Raw genomic sequence first — 19,447 nt, forward strand, 5'->3', positions numbered from 1 at the left:
TAGGTCAGTCCTTCTCAATCACATGGCGAATGATCATGCATTCAATATTGGGCTACCAGATAACATTGTAAACTGCAAGGAGTTTTTGGATGTTTTACAGAAGAAACTAGACAGGTATATAGCAGTCTATTTTACTTCCAACCTCAGAAAGAGATGTATAGCCCTCTGAGTCAAGTACCTGCAGCTCCATGGTCCAGATTCCTTTTTGACCCAATTAAAATGACAGGAGAAGAAGAAAGGCTGAGGGGAATCTTGGGGAATTTGAAAGGATAGGGCCCTTTTTGTACTGAGAAGAAAAAGAGGGTAAGTGGAACATATTAACCTGGTGCTGGTGAAGCCTAAGTTTGGCCCTGTTCAAGCCAGATCTTGGGCAAAATGGATGTCATCTTATGGAGAGGAGCTGTGAAGAGAAGAGGCAGTCTACCTTGCTTCTTTCTTCCCATTTCTGTGTTAGTTTTTAAAAGCTTTTTATATCTGCTGTGTATATAAGAATTCAAATTTTAAAAGAGGGGCTCATTTCAAATTGGTTTGGAATATCTACCAATTTATCTATTCTGAGTGGGTTTGTTATTTACCTGTTCTGAGGAAATGTGGGAACTACAGGGGAGAAGACATTGAATACAGATGTGGGGAGCTCTAGAAACATCGCCCTCACCTTTATAGTCTCTTCTTAAAATCCTCATCCCATAACTCTCCCATGTGAGGAGGACAATTGCAAAGGCTGGAGCGTTGTAGCTCCCTGAATTATTTTCCAAATGTCTTTCCCATCAGTCAGAATGGAAAGGATGCTGCTTTGAAGGAAATGGACATAGGAAGCCGCTTTTATCATATGGCATATGAAGCTGCTGTAGCATAATGGTTAAATGGCTGGGCTCCAAGCCAGCACTCTGCTGGTTCAGCTTCCGTTACTGCCACGCACTTTGCAGGTGGCCTTGGGTAAGCCCCTCCTCTCAGCCCCAACTCCCCAGCTATATTGTAGGGATAATAATACTAATGTTTATGCATATAATAATGAGGGTAACTTCCGTCGAAAATTGCTACACTGGGTGATGAATTTTGAAGTCTTGCTATGATTAAATTGTCGTGCTACCAAGAGCCTGAGACAAAGTGTTTTCACACAAAACGGGATTATATTGCTGGCTCATGCCCATCAGCTCCATTCCATCCTTGACCTATCTACTTACGATATGATTACATCTGTGTAAAGAAATGATTATGCACGTTTGAAAACTGCAAACGTTATTGACTCTTTATGTCCCCTGCACAAAGGGAGTTTGAGGTTGAACTTTTCTATATATACCCGACAACCTGAAAGAAAGAAGAAAAAAAACTTTTCAAAAACAAAGTCCTCATTATTATATGCATAAACATTGCATTTGATATTATGAGTTAGTCTCACCAGTGCTGTTGTTATAAATATCTCTTCTGTATGCTTTGAATAGCTGAGTAAATTATTTTGTATTTAGCTTACAAGTTGTAAATATATTTTTTGCACTTTTGCGCTTTAGATTAAACTATAACTTCTGTATAAGGCACTATATCCCTTTAGTTTCCTCCAAGAGGCTTCGTCCTCCTTATCTTTGTGTTTGTAGTGGGAGGAACCCCCCTTCGTCTCTAGGGATAATAATACTGACTTTGTTCACTGCTCTGAGTGTTACACTAATCTGTCCAGAAGGGCAGTATATAAGCACACTGTTGTTGTTGTTGTTGGTATTGTTATAATATGAAGTTGCCTTACACCAAATCAGTAGCTCAATAAAGTAGGCAAATAGCAAAACACTCACTAAATCTGAATTTTGCAGTTCAGGGGGCAGTTTCTGACCTATCAGTGGTCACTTTGAGACCATGATTGTAGAAAACACTTTTTCTTGTGAGTGTGTGCTGACTGGTTAAAGAGCAACCCTTTTTTATTGGCTAATACAATATGCCTGCATTTTAGTGGTGTGCTATAAATTCAATTCAGTTAGATTTATGTTCGAATCTTCATAGTGCCTCAAACCATCCTGTGACCCAGCAACAGAATCAGATTTATAGAAGAGTCTCTTCGAGTGCCGCTATATTAATGCTAGGCAGAGAGACACCGCCCAAAGGAATCTCTGGCATGAATTAATGAGATTCTTGATATTCTTCCACACTGTAATACTTATTCAATAAGCAGCAGTTTAAGTAATGTTCTACATGTTAAGTGAGTGACTTCTCAAAATTCAAGGTCGTTCCTATCCTCATACTACATGATGCCACGAGCAAAAGTTCAGCCTATCAAGCTGGTAGCAGCTTTCTGCCTTGAAATAAGGATTTCTTTTAAATTCTATACATATCCATTTCCTGAAGTTGTGAAGGGGGTTATATACTGTGATTTGTGGGCTTGGATAATCCAGATTTTTTGAAGAAATTATTTATTATATCAAATAATAGGCAGATAGTGCTAAAAATAGTTGCATATATGTAAATCAAATAGTTCAAAACTCATAAATTTGACACGTCCAGCCAACCACAAAGAAAATTTGACCTTCCAACTCATCTGTTTTCCCCCTTTACTTACATGTTCTCTCTCTCTCTGCTTCTTCTAAAAGAATATATTCACCTCAAATACTTTCCTATTTTATTGCTTTTTAATTCAGTTCATGGATAATCCTCCAGTCTTGCTAGATACCTCATTATCCTTTGGCGTCTCTCTTAAAATGAATGGCTTTTGTTAGAGTTGATGTAAATAATTAAATGGCTACTTACTGTAGTTCCCATAATCCCTTCATAATCTGTTTATTTTTTCTCAGTTTGCAGTGTTTATACTGTGAAAAAATCTTTCGAGATAAGAACACACTCAAAGATCACATGAGAAAGAAGCAACATCGCAAAATCAATGCCAAAAACAGAGAATATGACAAATTTTATGTTATTAATTACCTGGTAAGAAGTTGTATACATTAACTGTGGACTAATGAATTGCAAATGGCTGGTTGGATCCTACTAGCTTTTTTACTCAGTTTCCATTCAATCTGGCCCTTTCCCTTCTTTGTAGAAGCTCTCCTTCATCATGGCGTTTGTTCCCATGAGGTCCCCAAATCCCTACTTCTTCTTTCACAAGTGGAAAAGCTGGTGGGATTTAACCCCCTACTGGTGTGATCCAACCAAGCCTGATCATTTTTTAAGTTTCATTGATTTAAATAGAATAGGTAAAAGTGTGCTTTCTCTAGTTCATGTCAGTGGTACTTAAGCACTTTGACTAGCTTGTACCTTATCTGAAATCATTTTGAACCACTATTTGGACAAAAAATGTAAATTCAAATGAGGGGCACTTCAGAAATTGGCTTGTTAGATTTACCTCAGGAACTATTGTATTTCACTGGGAAGGGTGGGGAGAAACTGAGAACGCAGTATGACCTTGAAAGCAAAAATCTGAGCAACTTTCTTCCTGCCCAATCCACCCCAGCTGTGCAGAAGCACTTGTGGCTTACTAGGCCTGATTCTGTCTGCCATACTGAACTTGTAAAAGGCTCCATTCTGACTGAGGGGAGCTATCTTTTGTCAAATGGTTGTGCAGCCTCATGAGACACTTCTGTCCTTGTTCTGTTGGCTGGGAAAGGTATCTTAGGGATCTCTGCAAAGAACTACTCATCCCACAACTATGACCACTTGGTTGAAGAACTGAGAGTGAGAATGTGAGCGAGAGAGAGGAGAAGGGATCTATTAATCTCACTTCCTTTCCCCTCAGTTCTTTCACCAAATACCAGCAGCTCCAGACAACTCCAAAGAACTGTTAGAAAAGGCACTCTCTCTCTTTCTGCCTCTGGTATATTCAGCATGACCAGTGCATGGAACAGCACACTGGAGTTTCAGTGTGACAAGGAGATAGAAAAGCCTGACAAACCTGAGTTGCTAATGGACTTGATAAGTGCTTGAATGTTGTGAATGGTGGGCAGAGAGCAGCATGGTAATATAGCCCAATGCTAAAGACTTCCATCATGGTGTCATTATAGTTGAATCTCTATTTTAATATGGGATGTAAGCCTTCAGACATGGATGTGATAGGTGTGGGTTGTTAGCAGATTTAATTTGTAAGGTTTGATAAGATACACATGAACGATGTAGTGCTCATTCCAGCTGTTTTCAGAACTGAGCTTGACCAAGCAGTACTGAATGGCAGAGAAGTAGCTTTGACAAGTTTTCATCACTGTTGAATCAAAATATCAGTGCAGTCAGTATTATTATCTTGCTCTGCTTTGGATCCTGACAACAATTTAGTATTTTCAGGCCGGATGCAGTTGCCCTTTGGGGTATGTGTGTTTGAATTCAGTCACGTGTCTGTCTTTTCCATTAAATTAACACAGATGTTCTTAAACATTTCCCATAATGAAGATTGTACATAAACTTCTAAAATGACTTTTGGTTGCTTATTATTACATTACATGACATTAAGATTTGAACCAGCCCACTTGCACACAATAGACCTGTGCGCATGTCCTTTCCGCACATTAACTGAATGTGCTGAGAGGGGGAGTGGGCATGAGCATACTGGCCCTGCCACCACCATATTGTCTGCCCATGAGTGTGTCACCTATGCGCCCTTTCTGTGATCACTGTCTCCAATGGACATTGCCTCTGCACATAGGTGCTATACTCACGAGCCAGCAATCACATGGAGGCAAGGCTGGTGTGTTTGTGCCCCCATCCTCTCTCTATATTCAGTCCACTTGTGGAGGGGTCATGCATACCGGGCTAATATTGCAGCAAGCTTCAGGGACTGCCTCTTTGGCCAAACAGTACCTTCCTTTTACCACTAGCTGCCCCTTTGGTGTGGCAGGTAGGCTTGATTCTAGATAGTATTGGATTATTTTGGTTAGAAAAAGCATAACTGCTTTGATTGGAATCTAGAAGAAGAGGCAATTTCAGCTGTTCTTACTGCTTTAGCAACATAATATGACAAACCACGCTCACTACATAAGAACTAGATATACTGGTGCCCTGTTTTCCCTTCTTTCTGGTTTTCCTGTTTCTTGCCCCCCTTCAAATCCAGGAAATCCAGATCCAGGTTTCAGGGATCTCAAAAAAAATTCCTGAAATCTGGGAAAGATTCCCTGAACTATTTAAGACAGATCAGAAAATCCTGGATTTATCCAACCATTATTCCCTATGGGGAAAGCTATCCGGGGGGCTGGAGGTGGCATTCTTTAAAGAAAGTCCTCCAAATTTGCAGAGAACCTACTCCTGACTGTCATCTAAAGACAGCCCAAGTTTCAGGATGATTGGATCCCGGTGTCCAATTCTGCAAGCCCCTGAAAAGGCACCTCCAGCCACTCTCTTGTTTCCTGGAGGAAAAGTTTCCACGCACGCTCTTGGGCAGAAACACAAGTACATGGCTTCCAGTAACCAAAGGCACACTTCCAAATGCAAGAGGAAGCCCAACAGAACCAAACTGAAGCAAGGGAATGATGGAATTACCCAAAGTGAATCAAAGGGACCAACATCAAACCAGAGAATCATGTCAAAACAGAGAATTACACCAAACCAAACTGAAGCAAGAGACACTGTTGCAGCTTAGCCCAACTGAACCAGTGTCATTCACAGAAGCCTGGCAGACAAGGAGAGCTCCTGCACGCATTGGCCAGTCACTCCCACCTCCCTGTCTTACTCCCCTCCTTCCTGCCTCTGCCTCACCCCCCCATCCCTCCTCCCCCTGCTCTCTGGGGGAAAAAAGCGGGAGAAGCCCAAAAAGAAGCCAGCTAGAGGCTGAAGCCACGTTTCCCACATTCACACAGGTTTATCCAAGAGTCTGGATCCGAGTTCCCAGATCAGATTCCAGATTCTCTGATTTGATTTGGGAAAGCCAGGTTTAGCCAGATCAACAAAAATCCTGCTTTCTCCTCAAATACCAGGTGCAGATTGCATAGCCCTAGTTCTAGTGTAGTCCTCTGCAGATTTACACTCTTCTCAGCCCTTTGGAGTCAATGTGCAAAGAATGGTGTAATTCTCCTTAGAACTGCACTACATAAGACAATGTGGAACTGACGTTGCTGAGGCAGGCAAGCAGCTCTGAGCTTTATTAGTTTTCCAACTGCTGTTAAAATCCTTCCTTTCTCTTCCACTGAGTGGAGACTGACATAATTGAAAAGACAGATGTGTAATCTTTATCATGCATTATTACAGACCCTGAAGCATTCAGAGTCACAAACCAGGCCTTAGAAACCACATAGGATTTCCCAAATGCTGTGTTTTGTCTTCTATTGCCATATAACAACTTTTATTACAAAACTAAATATTGTAAAATATCAGTGGAAGAATATCTATGGTACTGTAAACATCATAGGCCTTGGCATTGCCAATTTTCTACAGTGTGGCTCCGTGAATTGCTTAATCCCTTGTAGTTTATAAGGTCGGTGTATCAATTTATTTTGAGATAGCTTTGTCTGTGTCGTGCTTTCACTGACCTGCCTTGTGTTAGACTCAATCCTTTCAAGACCCAGGAACCACCTTTAGCCCCTCAGTGGCAGAACGAGGACTCGTTAAGTTATAAGTCTGTGACCCATTAAGCCATAACCACATGACAAGAAGAGGGGGCCAGAGTTATGACCTCACTGGTGTCTCCTGGATGGTGAGAAGCAGACTAATAAGCTGAGAAGAACTACAAGCTGAGCACCAGGAAGTACGCCATAGCGAGGAATAAGCCAAGAGCTAGAGCCTTGGAGATATCCTTTCCACCACTTAATGACCTGACCTCATCAACCTGCTGTCCTTCTCAGCTTTCATGCAAAGAGCAACTGGAGGTGTAGGGCCATCACTCACTATGCATGCAGAGTGGCGGCATGTCCGTCCAAAATGCAGCAAAGAAATAAGGCAGCTTCGCCATGGCTTGTGACCTAGGAGCTACAGCTCTGTGACCCAAACGAAGGCCCTGTTCCATGGGTTCAAGAGCACAGTAATTGTTATATACTTCAAGGCCCAATATATAGGCATCTTAACTGTGTTTTATCTGCCTGATGAGTCACAAATGTGATCTTCAGGCTTATGCCTCCTCTCCCGTTTTATGTATAACCTGTAAAAAGAACTGGAGTTTGTGCATACAGCTCAAAATGGTGCTAGAAACATTGATAGTGATTGGTTGCAGTACTCCCGTTGATCATTTCAAGCACAAACGTATTCTTTTTCAGAAGTGCTGTTGCCCTTCTCTTTTTTTTTCTGCCTAGACATTATGCCCTGCTTGCATCACCAGCTTCACATGCCAGATCATACCCATGGCATGGTAGAGTGTATGGCCCTTAAAATATCTCAGGTGTTACACTGCTTGGATAATCTAGGCTGCTTGTGTGAACTGGTCCTCGTGGTCAAGAATTTCAGTTCTAGCAGAGGCAAAAACGAGCCACGGGTGTCTTATGGCTATAATCCACCTGCTCTTTATTGGCAAGACTTCCAGTGGTAATATAATGTACCTAGATAGTACTAACAGAATTAAAGCACCAAAAATGACGCTCCTGCCTATTTTTAACTTGTGAAAAAGTTGATAGTGTTACAGTATGCATGAAGGGGACATTTTTGGTACCTTTTATTCTCAGTGTTAGGGTTTTTTTTTATTACGGGCTAGCAACTAATTTGCTAGAAGCCACTGTTTCCATAGGAAACAGCATGATACACTTGAGGGAACATATAGCAAAAAGGGTGTCAACTGCCTTGCATTATCTCACTATCCTGGTAATGTTAATGAATCTTGCTCTACTTAGAGAGTTTACACCCGAGAGGGTAACGTCTCTCTGAATTAATTACAGGATTTTCATTCCCTAATCTATAATGACATCTGTTACGGGCCATTCTAGCAGCGTACGTTGGTACACCCTTTACCTGATGATTTGAAACAGCTTTGAAACCTCTGATTAGACTGTATTACGGACTTCTTTTATTTTTCACTTGTCATAAAAACCGTGCTGCCAGCATCAGCGTCTTGTATTTGTGACTCAACGGAGGTGCAGTGCTTCACATTTTAATTGTCCTCCCCTCTGCTTTTGATCTGATACTTTTGTAAGAAACAAGGGCAAGCTATGTTAATGTGACTGATAATTTCCTCAAGTGTCTCATTAGGTAATAGCTTACATTATGGGAAAGCTTTGAAATACTGAAATACTGTGATGCTTAGTACTGGAGCAGCCAACTGTTGTCTTATTTTCAGAAAGCATTGGTTACTTTAAAAAGATTTCCCCTTTGTTCCAGAACCCTTAAAACATAATTGGTGTTTCCTTTCTTCAGAATCTGACATTGCCTGAAGACTGTATAAAAAATAGCCTCATCTTTGATGATCAGGCCAATCCAGAGCCTCAGCTGGCAGTCAGAACATCAAAGGAGTCCATCCTAATGCTGGATTTTATATTGACTCTTACACTTAGTTAAAAACTTGGTAGGCACAGCAGCAGTTGGCTGTTTCTTGGCCCTAGAAAGTGCTGAGTTTTGGGGGGGGGGGGTTGTCTTCCAGCCCTTTTCAACTCAGACCAGGCCTCCCTATTTGTTTTGGTTTGTTTTTAAAAAGTATACCGCCAAATCAGCCAATTCAGACTGTTGTGGGGATTTGCATCTGCAACTGAAAATTAAAAAATCAGTGAGTCGCTAGATGCCATATATATTTGTAATGTCAATCTCTGCTTGGAAGTCTGATTTTCCCAGAAATGATGTGAAGTGTAAACTTAAGATATGAAGCTACTTCTTCAGGGTTATATAATAAAACAGCCGTGGGGGTTATGAGGTCAAGCCTGAAATTCTGTGTATTTTACACTTCTGATGAATGCTTCCTGTATGGCTATTAATGTAATGCATACTTGTCTCTTCCAAGGGAAACAACTTAGCTGTGCCATTCTGCTTCCTTGCAGATTGTAGAAATCTTTTACAAAGCCCTGTTATGAAAATTCCTTTGACTTTATTGGGGAAATGTAAATGGCTCAAGACCTAAAGCTGAAGTAAGGGTACCTCTCCGGCTGGCCCTGATGTAAGCAATATTCATAAGCCATTTTTTTTCTGCCCCCCCCCCCTTTCAGGAATTTGGAAAGTCCTGGGAAGAAGTTCAGTCTGAAGACGATCGGGAACTGTTAGACAACCAAGAAGAGTAATAATTTTGTTTCTCTTTTTAACATACAGCAGTGTTAGGAAATTGGGAAGTCTACCTTCCAGGCTTGGTTCATGGGGTTGAAAATCACAACAATAAGAACAAATATGCTGATGATTTCATTGCCCCTTCCCCTTGGAAAGGTTACAGATGCATTTTTGTATGTATTTATACCCTGCTTTTTCTCCCATGTGAGGATCCAAAGCCCCTTACAACAGCATCCTGCCCACTTCCACTTATCCTCATAACAACAGCCCTGTGAGGTAGGTTAGGCTGAGACTGTGTGGCTGGCCCAAGGTCACCCAACTTCCATGGCTGAGTGGAGAAGCAAACCTGCATCCTAGTCCAACAAGTTCCATTAGATTCCTGCTCCTTCACATCTTGTTGTTGGTGTACTGGCAGTAATGTATGAGTGTGTATTGGTCCTACGGCTTCTGTATATCTCTGTACAGGAGGCTGAGGGACAGGAATCTCCGTAGGCCCGAGGGAAAGGGGGTACAGTAAAACTGGTGAACTTTCACCAATCTGCACTGTGTCCACTTTGAAGTCTAAAGGGGTTTTACCTCAAAACATGTACCTCATAACATTTCACAGCATTTAAACCTTCTTTGGACCTTCATTTAAAGTAATGAGCAATTTTTGGGAAAAAATACGGTATGAGGGGAAACTAGACTGCCAAGAATGGAAGACCGTTGCTTTTCTAGATGCTATGTCAGAGCATGGCCAATAGCTAGTGGTTTCGATCACTACAGAGACCATTCTCTGAGTGAGCTGATAGAGAAATCCTCTGTGGAGATTAAGTTCCATCTTACATTTTCAAGACAGAGCTGAGAATATTACTACTTGTAACTGTTCCTTAAAATTTAGCACTCTCATATCCATACCCTAGATGCAGCAATAAATAATTTTCTGACTTACTAAATATTGGTCAAGACGGAATAACAGGGAGAGAGCATCTCTGTCACACTTGGAGGTTTTTTTGTGAGCGATGTGTGCATCACTTAGATTATATGCAGGCTGGTGTGGAATTGTATAGTATCAAAGGCTTCAGTGTGCTGTAGGACTTTTCCAAAGGAAGAATTGGTTTTGTTTTTTGCCGGCATGCTCATTCCATACCTGTCTCATCTGAAATATATGAATAGATATAAATGCATTTAGTAGTTAAAATAAAATTACCATCTTCTAGTAGGTTTCATGTACAATCTAATTATTATATGGATACCTTCCCCACCCCCAACTAAATATTTTTCATGGCTACTTATACATGCATTGCTTTCCCTGTTGGATTTCCTTTCAAGTAATCCCAGTCCGCCTGTAAACATATAATGCCACAACAGCACTATATAACCAATCAGATTTGCCTACATGCTGACTTAGAGCTAAGCTACAAGAGATAGATTGCATGAGGTTGTGCAGGTAAAAGGAGTCACAGTGTTAGCCGGGAAGCTGAGTTTTAAAAGACAGATCGGAAGGCTTTGTCAATTTCCCCTCTCTACAGAGCCAGGAAAGATTGCTCCTCAGAGGGTTTGCTAATTTCCTCTTTGCCTCCTGAAAGCTCTGTCAGTTTCACTTCCCCTTCTGGGAGGCGAAGAGGAAATAAACTGTCTGAGGAGGGATCTTTGCTTGCTCTGTAGAGAGGGGAAATTGACAGAGCCTTCTGATCTGTCTTTTAAAACTCAGCTTCCCAGCTAACATTGCGACTCCCTTCACGTGCACATCCTCATGTAATTCCTCTCTTGTAGTTTAGCTCTTAGTCAAGGACCCATGAAGCCCTTTTGGATTAAGGGTAGTACTTCCTTTATTGGTCTGATGGGCCATGTTACAACCAATCAGCAAGCCCTTTCATAGCAACCCCCAAAATTACTGAAAGGAAGCCCCTCTTTTTCTGCTTCTGAAGATTTTTCCTCATTTCAGCTTATTTCTCAAGACAACCACCCAATATTTTGCCATAACTGAATGCACTATAGGTCTACACAGGCACGGTTCTATTTAAAACCAAGCAGGTTAATCCTCATTAAATGTATGTAAATTAAATAGGTACTTTGTCTCATATCAGTAGCTTCTTTTCATTTTTCAGAAGCAACCCCCAAACCTCAATTAAAATTGAGGCATATTCATTGATACCTCCTTATTTATAGAGACTGGTCTGGTTGGGAAGAACATCCTGTTTGTGCAGTCTGCCTTTTTTGTGAGAAGCAAACAGACACTACGGAAAAACTGTATGTTCATATGGAGGTAGGAGGCATTTACACTAAGATCTCGCTTTGGAAAATATGGAGGATGCCGTTTTACCACAAGAAGCGTTGCTTACCAAACAGTAAACCCACAGCAGACAATAAACCCATATTCAACTTTGGACTTCTGAGTTTGTTGTGTCAGGACAATGGAAAAATAGACTGTCAGTCTGTCAGACTGTTTGATAAAACAAAAAAAGTACTCTATAAGCTCTGGAGACATAAGATGGCCAGTGTTAAGCTGGAGATATGAATATATTTTAGGAAGTACAACTCATCTGATGTGAGAATAATCCTGTAGCAGTCTCTCTTGTCACAGAGTAAAGAGATAAGTTAGTCTGTTTTTTGGAGATTTCAATTGCCTTTTCAATATAGTTGTTATTGGATATGTACCAAATACTTGAGGGCAAATTCCAGGGGACACCAAAGAGGTCCTAAGAGCTTATCCTTGTGACGGAAATAACTAATCTCACAAAATTGGAAAAATCCTTTCCTGCTGGCAGAATTTGGCAGAGGTGCTTACATTTTCCAGCTATTAACGTACAGCTTCTAGAAATAGCCAAACTAAAGCTTGGTACCATGATTTATGGGCTGCCTTTGTAGAAATGAATGTGTGAAGGTGCAGTATTTTGTATACTATGGAGAGATGCTGATCTCTGGTTCAGAGAGAGAGGAAGTGGTCAAAAAGAAACATCACTTTTGTTAAAAAGAGCTTGGTGCTATTCCCACTTTCCCTTCTCCCTGGGTCTCAGCCATAATTGCACTAACTTGCTCTGCAGCCCACATTCCTTCATCCCTCTCTCCATCCATTGTTAGCCCCTTTTACGCCACCTTCATTTTTTGTAGGGAAATATTGGTAGGTCTGCTCTGTTTAATTTAAAAATCATGTTATACAAAAACCAATTTTCACAAACATAATAGTGACGAGGGGCTGGGCAGCAGGGCTGTTATCTTCCACCATTAGCAGATTTGCAGACCTTTTTTTTACCAAAGCTTGGATAATGTTTAGCAACTTATGCATTTGTTCAGGTTGCCAAGGCTCATTGACAGGACGTCCCTTTTGGCTGCAGAAGGCCCTATGCAGGTGTCCTGGTGTCCCCAGTTTATAGCTTTCAAAGAGCAGGACTGGGAAAGACCTCAAGCTAAATAGTACTGGACTACATAGACTCAGTGGTTTGGATTCCACAGATTTTTCCATCTACTGATGGAAGGATTTCCATCAGTAGAAACTTTGTCATCGCCCCGTTCCTGTTGTAGCCCAAAACATTCCCCTGAAATGTTACTTGGGCATTGTGGACTGCAGTGGGAAGGAGGAAGTGAAGTCATACTCCATGTACACACTTGTTCCTGTTTCCCCTCTACACACAGTGTATACGGCCCCAATATTGGGTCATGTCCAGTATTTATAAACCTTAGTCGACATTAACTTGAAAAATTAGAAGTTTTGGTAATGAGGATTTTTTCCCTTCCTCACCCATAGGAGGCTCATGGATTTGACCTACTAAAAATAAAGTCTGACTGTGGTGAGTAAAACTTAGACTGCATTTTTGACATGTGCTACTGTTGGAATTATGGCTTTATGGAAATAGGGAGCCATAAAGCAACCTATATGACTCTGAAATCTTCAATTTTTAAAACTTTTATAGCAATTCTGACCTCTGTGGAATGTCAAAATGTAGTACTGGCTGGTTCCAGTGTTTTTCATGAAGCCATTATAGCAAGGAGATTTTGAAATTCCATTTCCTCTATAAATCTTGGATTTTTCCTTTCGATTGCCTCTGCAGGTTGCCTCTGTGGAAATCATGCCATCATTCTAACAGAGATAAAACAAAAGTCCTTTTCGGTCTCTTTCTCAGCATAATAGTGATTAAAATATATCAAATGTGCTGCTGCGTAGCTGTGTATTTGAGCACCCTTTGTTTTTTAACTAAGCTGTATTACTACCTTTATGTTCAGTTCTATGGCTGGCTCCATAATTAGGCAACATGATGCTCCACTTAAGAGCCAAAGCAGCTGTTTCTTTCCCTCTAGTAGTGTATGAGTAGGGTTGCCAACAGGCCTGGAGGAAATGTCTTTTCCCTCTAACAATGTGTGGGGAAATGCAGCAGGTGGTTTTCATTGCATAGAGCTAAATAACATTGCTTGATAAATAATATCCAATTGCACCTCTGTTAAAAGGACAGGATTGTGCAGGTAGTTGATAACTCTACGCCTGCGAGTCATTAAAGACAGTATGGCAAGCCCCGTGTGCCAAATAAGGTTTCCCAAGCTCTCATGAGTTTTGGAAATGAGGAGGGAAATAGTTGTGACTACTGGGGCAGGAGCAGTGAGAGTCAGAAGCCTCCCCTTGCACCACAGTCCAGATCCAAACTGGACCTCGGTGTACTCAGGAAGTTATAAAGAATTCTGGGAACTTTGCACACAGAACTCCCAATGTACTGTGTAAGTAAGCTCTGAGGTGACTCTGCTTGCCTAGTCCCTATTGCTTGGCTTACAGTTTTCATATTCATAGGACCCTTTAAGAACTTTTTGTCCTAATAGTCCTGTTTAGGGTTATGTGTTTTCAGGATTATTTATTTTTACTTAAACTGTTCGTTGGCTAGGTCTGAATTTCTATCAGCAAGTGAAATTGGTGAACTTTGTCAGAAGGGAAGTCCACCAGTGTCGATGTTACAGTTGCCAGAACAAATTCCAATTCAAGAAAGAATTGACCAGGCATATGGAAGAGACCAAACACATCCCGTTGCTGCCAGCCAGATCCGTGTGGGATCAGCCGCAGTAAGTGTGTGTGTGTGTTTTTCGTCAGCATCATATGGGTCCGTCTAGCACATTTATACCACCTTTCCTCCGTGTGTCAACGTCTGATAGTTTCCAATAATAATATTAATGTTAATAATAATAACAACAACAACTGTGCATATCAATACAGATTAGGGCTCCACTTGAAGCAGTGAACAAGTTAGTGGTATTATTTTGGTATTAACCTAGATTTGTTTGGTATTAACCTATAAAGACCTATGCGGATTGGGACCTGTGTACCTTCAGGACCGCCTCTCCTCGTATGTGCCCCAGAGGATGCTTCGATCTACTGAAAAACAACTATTAATGGTCCCTGGCCCCAAGGAGGCCTGCCTAGCATTGACCAGGGCCAGTGCCTTTTCAGTCCTGGCTCCAACCTGGTGGAATGCTCTGTCTAATGAGACAAGGGCCCAGCAGGATCTGTTATCGTTCCGCCGGGCCTGTAAGATGGAGCTGTTCCGCCAGGCATATGGTTGATGCTGGGTCAGGCCCCTGCCAGCCGAATAGAATAGAACGGAGCCCTCCCTATCAGAACATCCACCTCCAAAGAAATTTTAAATGCTTAATTATCTTCAATGGTGGAAGTGGTTTAATCTGAATTATTTTAGTGCCGCTTTGTATATTGTATTTTTAAATATTTATATTGTATTTATTGTGTTTTAACTGAAATTTTAATGTGTATAAATGTAATCCACCCTGAGCCTGCCAATGTGGGGAGGGCGGAATAGAAATCGAAATAAATAAATATTATTGTCCTCACAATACAGCTGGGGAGCTGGAGCTGAGAGGCTTACCCAAGCCCCCCTACTGAGCTCATGGCAGTAGTGGAATTACTGGGACCCGGACTTCGTATTCTCTGGCCTTGTTGTTCAGACCCCATTTGTGCTTTCCACAATGCTTCATAGCCATGTGCACTAAAAAGGCCGTGGCACAGACTGCTGTGTCTCTTATAATTGGTCGAGACGTGGCTGTGGCATATAGCGTTTCATGCAATATGCCCATTAGTCATGGCATGGAATTTGCAGGGCTATATCCAAATAAATCAAGAAAATTTAGCTGCCGTCTAGCCCACAGTACATGGTGGCTATGAATGCTACATGATTGGCCCAACCCCTGCCATAAACAATTCTGTTGTATGGGGCTCTGTCATCTAGGACTCACGCGATAATGACTAAGCATTCCCTGCAGGATCCTTTCAAGTGCAAATTGTGAGTCCTGACAGACCCTGAAGTATTATATAATCAGCTACTGCCATGAACAGCATGTAAACTTCTGCCAGAATTTCTAATGATAATGTACATTGATTATATGGTATACTGAAGACTGTGGCCGTGTTTATTTCTCTTGTGAGGGGACTACTTCTCTGTGGCAGAATCTCATATTGCTATGGTGTGTGTGAGAATATTCCAAATACGCGGGGGGTGGGGCGATCATCTGGGTCTTTCCCTTGTGATTGGCCCCACACACAAGGTTATAATACTCCCTCGCATGACCCTACAGCATGGCATCTTGCTGCCGAAAAGTGTCTCCCGGGTATAGCAGTATTTTATTCCCTTGTCTGCTTCCTTTCAGGTATTACTTTCCTACTTATGAAAATGATACTCTTCTCTGTACACTCTCAGACAGCGAGGATGAACTGGCAGCTGGGCAACGGAAAGAGGATGTGCCTGTCATTAGTGAAGATATGTCTAATGTCGAGGCTCTGAAACGAAACAGTGTGTTGAACCAACTTCTTCGAGAGGGGAGGAGTAATGGAGAGCCTTGACGTTAAGGAAATCCTGCCCCTTAATTATATGAGCAATGGCCTTGCAGAGCAACATCTGATTTAGTAACTGACTCGTGCAATAGGAATTTGCGGTTGTTGTGGAGCAGCTTACGCAGGGGGAGGTTCAAATAAAATAAGCGTTTTAAACCAACATGGAGTGTTCTTACAGCTGCAGTTTGTTTTTAGATAGTGATAGATAGATCATTGGTTTGCCCGTCAGAAACACATCATGATTACTAAGAACAAAGGAGCTCTGCCGGATCAGACCGAAGATCCGCTTGTGCCAGAATTCTGCTTTCCACAGCTGTAAACTCAGAGCTCCCAGAAAGCTTGCAAGGAAGGCGTGAAGCTGCTGCTTCCCCAGCTTTTGCCCCCCTGCAATTGGCACTCAGTCACATGCCATCTCAAAACATGGAGGTTCTGTTTTAACCATTATGCCCAATAGTTGTTGACAGGCTGACAGTGTGATCCTAAGCAGACATCAGTGCGTTTAGTAGGTTGTAACTCGGTTTAGGGTTGCATTGACAACCTCGTTGAATTTGGGCCTGAATAGCAAACACTCCAAAGTTCTTAAAGAACTCAAATGTAACACTACTGATTTCCTAACAACATATTTATTTGTTTGCTTCATTTGTATCCTGTCTTTCTTCCCAATGCAGCTTGCATTGTTCTCCATTTTATCCTCACAACAAACCTCTGAGGTACTTTAGGCTGACTGTGTGTGACTGGCCCAAGGTCACAAGGCGCAAGCGTCCATGGCAGAGGGGGGATTCAAACCAGGGTGTCCTAGACCTAGTCCAATACTATGACTCCTGATATTTTGTTGCATGTTTGTTTTGCATCTCCTTAAATGGCTGTCAGTGCCAGAAGCCTCCAAAAGGGTGAATGGTCCCAAACCAGATGCTCTCCAGCTCCTCTTGACTTTCTAAAAGTCCCGTCTTGGAACATCTGGTCTTTAACCACATACCCAGCAACCTACAAATTTCTTCCAGAACTGCATGAACACATTTCCTATTGTGAACCCCCACTACCAGCTGCTCTCCCTCCATCCTACCTACAGAGCTGGTAGCTTGATTATTGATGTTAAGATGAAAAAGATAACTCTTTGTTGGAACTTGTTCAATAAAACAATCCCTACAGTTTTGTGGATCGCATACCATATGCAGGGTATGCTTCTCACCTCAGTGTGTATCATGGCTTGGAGCTGGATCCACAGTTTCTATTCAGGTCCAAACTGTTGTTTAATGTGAGTTCTTAAAATTTAGAGTAGAAAATTCACTTTGACACTAGTGTTCTGTGCTGGCTTGCTTCCTGGGACAAATTCATGTGTCTGGTTGGCTTCTTCACTCTATTAGTTCATTTGGATACAGAGATTGTGAAGGCAGAGCTGCTGACAGGGTCCCTTCCTGGCCGGGTAACGAGAACCTGTTCCTAGTTGTGTGTGGTCTGGTCAGTGAGATGGAGCCCTGGCCGTCCTAGACCACTGCCAACTAGTGGAAGGCAAAGAATGTTGGGGGAGTTTCCACAACAGCAGGTAATATTAGAAAATATACTTCAGGGGAAAACCAAATAGAAAAGATTTCAGAGAGAGCAAAGAGAAATGGCGGAAAGGAGGGGTGCCTGTGGCCACCTAAAGCACTGAGACACAAAGGGAATAGCAGATGAGGTGATTCTGCAGCAGCCTCAACTTAAAAAATATTAAACACATACAGATATGTTGGACATCATGACAGACTAATCTGATAGGTGTGCAGACCCAAGAACTGTCCACATATCAACTCAGTGTTTCGCCCCTCCTTCACTTCATCCCCTCGGCAACTAGCTCACAACTCTCTTGTTGAACAAGCAAAATGGAATCTAGGGTTTTAGTACTGCTGTAGCCTGACTCTGGATGGCTGTTTGAGAACAAGCACAGTTTGTGCATTCTGAGTTCAATTTTGGCCACCAAAGTCATAGTAGCAGCTAGATGGCACCTGACCACCTTCTCCAAGGCCTGGATTGGCCATGTCTTTGGTAACAGGGTTTCCTTTTGAAGGTGTGGAAGATAGAAGTGTCCATATCCAATCCTGGCTAAATGATTTGCATTCCTAATAGGTAAAGATCATGTTTAATAAATGATACAGTTGTGAAAAATTTGCTGTTGCTCTGCTGTTACTTCCCTTGGCCCTTCCCCGTGTCTCGTTTTGTCCTCTGTAGAGGATTTGGGAGGATGTAGGGCGTTCTGTAAAATGGTTACATGGCAATGAAATCAGTAAAAATCTGAGAAGTGCTAAAAAGTCAATGCCGGATCTTGAATTTCTGCATGAGCTGATAGCACGCTCCTGCAAAGTGAGATTGCAGGTACTCGCAGCTCCAAAGTGAAACCCAGAACCAAAACTCTTACCAAAGAAAAATCAAGATAGTGTGCAAGCTTTGTGGAATTCTCCATTAGACTGTACATTGAAAAGGAGTAAGGGGCGGGGGGGAATATTTCAGGCCATCATGTTAACATCCCTTGTTGGCATCTTCTGAAGAAAGTGCTGCAAATGGCATGTCACAAATCGTATCGTAGGAATGTGCAGGCTAAAAAATGTACTTCAGAGATTGTTTTCGTTGCACCCCCACAGTGCGGGGAAGCTGCCAATTTGAATTTTCAGGAACATGTAGAAAACATGACAGGAGGTATCAGAATAGAATGTTTCAGAATGAATGTGCCTTCCTTTCAAAGCTGGAGCCGGCTTCATAACTACTGCAGTGTCAAAAATAGATAAAATGCTTCTTGCTGCCGGGAAGGCGATAGGTGAAGGCTTCACAAAAAAAGAACAATGCTTCAACAATCACCAAGAGGTCTGTGGCACATTGCTGCAAAGGCTGCCCCTCAGCAAGGAGCTTAACTCTGGAGTTGAGCAGGTGGATTAATTCAGGGCTTTCACTCCCCATATCTAACAATGTGCAGCTCCATAAAAGCTGTTCAGCTAAAAATTGTTTAATGCAAAAAGGACAGAAGCTTGTCTTCTGTGCACGAGGAACACACAGCACCAGCGTGGTCTTGTGCATCTGAAATAAGGTCTCACTCATACAATGGAATGATTGCTCCAGAATAAAAGGTAAAGGTAGTAGTCCCCTATGCAAGCACCGAGGCATTACTGACCCATGGGGGGACGTCACATCACGACGTTTTCTTGGCAGACTCTTGTTACGGGGTGGTTTGCCATTGCCTTCCCCAGTCATCTACACTTTACCCCCAGGAAACTGGGTACTCATTTTACCGTTGCTTCAACTAGGAAGCTTCTGAGACGAAAGGAAAGAGCAACCTAGTGGTGAGTCCCTGACACAGGGTCTCTTTCCGCTCTACCATCCACAACTATCTATGGTCCACTAGTATATAGTGTACAAATGCCAGCATTGGTAGAGAGATGGACTTTGTTTCTGCATCTCATCTCCAGAATAGTTCCTATTCTGTATGGTCATTCTGTTTTCTTACCAAGACAAAAGAGCCCTACTTTAAATGCAGCTTTGAATCTGGTCACGGTGATTCCCATTTCGTATAACAAAAGAACACAACTGCCTACAAATGGGAGGGCGTCATCC

At 42.0% G+C, this 19,447-nt stretch overlaps 1 protein-coding gene across 2 annotated transcripts in view; it reads left to right on the forward strand.

The window, feature by feature from the left end:
• ZNF277 (zinc finger protein 277) overlaps window positions 1–16,028 on the forward strand; it is a 47,507-nt gene extending 31,479 nt beyond the window's left edge. Inside the window, exons 6-12 of one of the 2 annotated variants that reach the window (XM_054989183.1) lie at window positions 4–114; window positions 2,775–2,907; window positions 9,012–9,079; window positions 11,218–11,314; window positions 12,794–12,836; window positions 13,917–14,091; window positions 15,685–16,028. In XM_054989183.1, coding sequence (XP_054845158.1) covers window positions 4–114; window positions 2,775–2,907; window positions 9,012–9,079; window positions 11,218–11,314; window positions 12,794–12,836; window positions 13,917–14,091; window positions 15,685–15,877 — 820 coding nt within the window. In that variant the 3' untranslated portion in view covers window positions 15,878–16,028. The remainder of the gene's footprint in view (window positions 1–3; window positions 115–2,774; window positions 2,908–9,011; window positions 9,080–11,217; window positions 11,315–12,793; window positions 12,837–13,916; window positions 14,092–15,684) is intronic. The other variant, XM_054989184.1, reaches the window with a different exon arrangement.
• The last annotated feature ends 3,419 nt before the right edge of the window (window positions 16,029–19,447 follow it).

The sequence above is a fragment of the Eublepharis macularius genome, chromosome 9 (genome assembly GCF_028583425.1).
Source record: "Eublepharis macularius isolate TG4126 chromosome 9, MPM_Emac_v1.0, whole genome shotgun sequence".
Lineage (NCBI taxonomy): Eukaryota > Metazoa > Chordata > Lepidosauria > Squamata > Eublepharidae > Eublepharis > Eublepharis macularius.